This window comes from Malurus melanocephalus, unplaced genomic scaffold (genome assembly GCF_030028575.1).
Source record: "Malurus melanocephalus ecotype Western Australia unplaced genomic scaffold, MMel_1.1 scaffold_3933, whole genome shotgun sequence".
Classification (NCBI taxonomy): domain Eukaryota; kingdom Metazoa; phylum Chordata; class Aves; order Passeriformes; family Maluridae; genus Malurus; species Malurus melanocephalus.
In genome coordinates, this window is record NW_026627165.1 from 1 (window position 1) to 4,621 (window position 4,621).

The window sequence follows — 4,621 nt, forward strand, 5'->3', positions numbered from 1 at the left end:
GCCCACGGGCTGCCCAGCGCCGCCGCTGCCGCCATGGCCACCGGCACCGACAGCCCGGGACCGCGGCCCGGCCGCCAGAAAATCGTCATCAAACAGAGCGTGCCCGCCTCATAAAGATTGGGGTGTGGGATTTTGGGATTTGGGATATGGGATATTGGGATATGGGATTTGGGATCAACCGCAAATATATCACTGCCCACGGGCTGCCCAGCTCGGCCGCCAGAAAATCGTCATCAAACAGAGCGTGCCCGCCTCATAAAGATTGGGGTCTGGGATTTTGGGGTATCGGGGTTTTGGGGTGGATGGGAGCAGTGGTTTTGTTGAGGAGACCGCACCAAAAATGATACCAAGTCGTCATCAAACAGAGTGTGCCCGCATCCTAAAGGGTTGAGTGTGGGGTTTGGCATATGGGATATTGGGATATGGGATTTGGGATCAACTGCAAATACGTGACTGACCACGGGCTGCCCAGCGCCGCCGCCAGAAAATCGTCATCAAATAGAGCGTGCCCGCATCCTAAAGATTGGGGTGTGGGATTTTGGGATATCGGGATTTTGGGGTGGATGGGAGCAATGGTTTTCTTGAGGAGACCCTACCAAAAATGACACAAAATTGTCATCAAACAGAGTGTGCCCACATCCTAAAGGTTGGAGTGTGGGGTTTGGCATATGGGATACTGGGATATGGGATTTGGGATCAACCGCAAATACATCACTGCCCACGGGCTGCCCAGTGCCGCCGCCAGAAAATCGTCATCAAACAGAGCGTGCCCGCCTCATAAAGGTTGAGGTTTGAGATTTTGGGATATAGTTTTGGGGTGGATGGGAGCGATGGTTTTGTTGAGGAGACCACACCAAAAATGATACCAAGTCGTCATCAAACAGAGCATGCCCAGTGCCTGAAATCCGGGATTTGGGGATATTGGGGTGTCAGAACACTGGGGTCTTGGGATTTGGCATTGTGGGATTTGGGATATTGGGGTATGGGATTTGGGATCAACCGCAAATACGTGACAACCCACGGGCTGCCCAGCACCGCCGCCACCGCCATGGCCACCGGCACCGACAGCCCGGGACCGCAGCCCAGCCGCCAGAAAATCGTCATCAAACAGAGCGTGCCCAGTGCCTGAAATCCGGGATTTTGGGATATTGGGGTGTCAGGAAACTGGGATCTTGGGATTTGGGATATTGGGATATGGGATTTGGGATCAACCGCAAATATGTGACAGCCCACGGGCTGCCCAGCGCCGCCGCCGCCGCCATGGCCACAGGCACCGACAGCCCGGGACCGCGGCCCGGCCGCCAGAAAATCGTCATCAAACAGAGCGTGCCCGTCTCATAAAGGTTGGGATTTGGGGTTTGGGATATGGGATTTGAGATATGGGATGCTGGGATCAACCGCAAATACATCACTGCCCACGGGCTGCCCAGCCCGGCCGCCAGAAAATCGTCATCAAACAGAGCGTGCCCGCCTCATAAAGGTTGGGGTTTGGGATTTGGGGTATTGGGATATGGGATTTGGGGTATTGGGATATGGGATTTGGGATNGATCCCAGAGAACTACGAGCGCCTGGAGGCCGACAAGAAGAAGCAGGTGCAGAAGAAGCGCAAGATCGTGGGCCCCGTGATCCGTTACTGGTCYCTGACCATGCCCCTGCTGCCCGAGGCCGGCCGCGACGACCCCGTGGACGTCGAGGGGTGAGTGGGATCCCCAAATCCCAAATGTTCCCCTGCCCTGGAGCTGCTCCAGGGGGTTTGGGCTGCGTCTTGGAGCCCCCAAATCCCAAAATTCCAATTTGGGGGAGAAGCGGGTTTGGGTATCATGTTTGATATCCCAAATCCTGTGGGAAAAGAAGGGTTTGGGGCCCACCTTGGAACCCTTAAATCCCATTGGTGTCGAGGTTTATGGGACCCACCTTGGACACCCTAAATCCCATGGGAAAAGTGGGTTTGGGTGCCATGTTTGACATCCCAAATCCCGTGGGAAAAGCAGGTTTTGGGCCCCAAACCCCTTGGGAGAAGCAGGTTTTGGGCCCCAAATCCCATAGGAGAAGCAGATTTTGTACCCCAAACCCCATGGAAAGAGCAGATTTTGTGCCCCAAATCCCATAGGGAAAGCAGGTTTTGGTAATGAAATCCCATGGGAAAAGCAGGTTTTGTGCCCCAAATCCCATGGGAAAAGCAGGTTTTGGGCTCCAAATCCCATGGGAGGTTCTGGGCCCCACCTGAGCACCCCAAATGTCTCGGGGCACTGGATGGGATCCATCCTCTGTCCCCAACACGTCCCTGTCCCCATTCCAGGCTGGACCCCGACTCTCAGCCCGCTCCCGCTCCCGCTCCCGCCCCGTTATCCCCCGGGAAATGCTCCCGCACCTTCATCTCCTTCAGCGACGACGCCACCTTYGAGCGCTGCTTCCCCAAATCCAAACCCCCGCGGCTGCCGGTGCGGGAGCTGTGCCCCGTCACCCACAAACCGGCCCTRTACCGCGACCCCATAACCGACATCCCCTACTCCAACGCCCGCGCCTTCCGCATCATCCGCGAGGCTTACCGAAAATATGTCACTGCCCACGGGCTGCCCAGCGCCGCCGCTGCCGCCATGGCCACCGGCACCGACAGCCCGGGACCGCGGCCCGGCCGCCAGAAAATCGTCATCAAACAGAGCGTGCCCGCCTCATAAAGGTTGGGGTTTGGGATTTTGGGATATGGGGTTTTGGGGTGGATGGGAGCAGTGGTTTTGTTGAGGAGACCCCACCAAAAATGATATCAAATTGTCATCAAACAGAGTGTGCCCACATCCTAAAGGTTGGAGTGTGGGGTTTGGCATATGGGATATTGGGATATGGGATTTGGGATCAACCGCAAATACGTGACTGACCATGGGCTGCCCAGCGCCGCCGCCAGAAAATCGTCATCAAATAGAGCGTGCCCGCATCCTAAAGATTGGGGTGTGGGATTTTGGGATATCGGGGTTTTGGGGTGGATGGGAGCGATGGTTTTCTTGAGGAGACCCCACCAAAAATGACACAAAATTGTCATCAAACAGAGCGTGCCCACTTCCTAAAGGTTGGGGTGTGGGATTTTGGGATATCGGGGTTTTGGGGTGGATGGGAGTGATGGTTTTGTTGAGGAGACTTCACCAAAAATGATACCAAATCGTCGTCAAACAGAGCATGCCCAGTGCCTGAAATCTGGGATTTTGGGATATTGGGGTGTCAGGACACTGGGGTCTTGGGATTTGGCATTGTGGGATTTGGGGTATTGGGATATGGGATTTGGGATCAACCGCAAATACGTGACAGCCCACGGGCTGCCCAGTGCTGCTGCTGCCGCCATGGCCACCGGCACCGACAGCCCGGGACCGCGGCCTGGCCGCCAGAAAATCATCATCAAACAGAGCGTGCCCGCCTCATAAAGGTTGGGGTTTGGGATTTGGGGTATTGGGATATGGGATTTGGGGTATTGGGATATGGGATTTGGGATATGGGATATGGGATATGGGATTTGGGATATGGGATATGGGATTTGGGATCAACCGCAAATACGTGACAGCCCACGGGCTGCTCGGCCCAGCCGCCAGAAAATCGTCATCAAACAGAGCGTGCCCGCCTCATAAAGGGTGTGGGATTTTGGGACGTCGGGGTTTTGGGGTGGATGGGAGCGATGGTTTTGTTGAGGAGACCCCCCCAAAAATGATACCAAATCGTCATCAAACAGAGCGTGCCTGCCTCCTAAAGGCTGGGGTGTGGGATTTTGGGATATTGGGATTTGGGATTTGGGGTGGATGGGTGTGATGGTTTTGTTGAGGAGATCCCATTGAGGACACAAAAAAAATTGTCATCAAACAGAGCGTGCCCACCTCCTAAAGGTTGGGGTGTGGGATTTTGGGATATGGGATTTGGGGTGGATGGGAGTGGTGGTTTTGTTAAGAAGACCGCACCAAAAGTGACACAAAATCGTTATCGAACAGAAAGTGCCCAATTCCTAAAGGTTGGGGTGTGGGATTTTGGGATATTGGGATTTTGGGATATTGGGATATGGGAGCAACCAGACCCCGAGCCCTCTGGACCTCAGCAAAAAATCATCATCAAACAAAGCGTTCCCAGTGCCTGAAATCATTGGGGTGTTGGGATTTGGGATATTGGGATGTTGGGATGCTGGGATATGGGATCACCCCAAGTGCCGGTTTTTTGTGGGGTCAGTGTTCACCGAGGGTGTTGGATTAAGGAATAAAGCAGAGTTAGGGTTGGTTTGTTTGGGGTGGTGGGAGATCCCACAAAAATATGGGGTGGGAGCCCCTTTTCCAGAAGATCCTAAAAATCACGGTGGGAACACCTTTTTCCAGGACATGGTACAATAAATAAAGCGGTTTTCCAGAAATCCTACAATAAATATGGGGTGGGGACACCTTTTCCAAGAGATCCTGTGGAAATTTTGGGGTGGGAGCCCCTTTTTCAGGAGATCCTACAATAAACAAAGTGGTTTGTGGAACCCTTTTCCCAAAATCCTACAATAAATAGAGGGATTGGCACCTCTTTTCCAGAGATCCTACAATAAATATGGGGTGGAACCCTTTTTTTTCCCAGGAGACCTTACAATAAATAAATGATTTATGAGATCAC

The 4,621-nt window shown here is 53.6% G+C and overlaps 1 protein-coding gene across 1 annotated transcript; it reads left to right on the forward strand.

Moving 5' to 3' along the window:
• The first annotated feature begins 1,194 nt into the window (after positions 1-1,194).
• On the forward strand, positions 1,195-4,586 carry LOC130588254 (vacuolar protein sorting-associated protein 72 homolog). The gene is made up of 3 exons (XM_057389200.1): positions 1,195-1,326; positions 1,552-1,697; positions 2,301-4,586. Exons 1-3 carry the CDS (start codon positions 1,195-1,197, stop codon positions 2,677-2,679), a joined length of 657 nt encoding a protein of 218 aa, XP_057245183.1. The 3' UTR covers positions 2,680-4,586.
• The last annotated feature ends 35 nt before the right edge of the window (positions 4,587-4,621 follow it).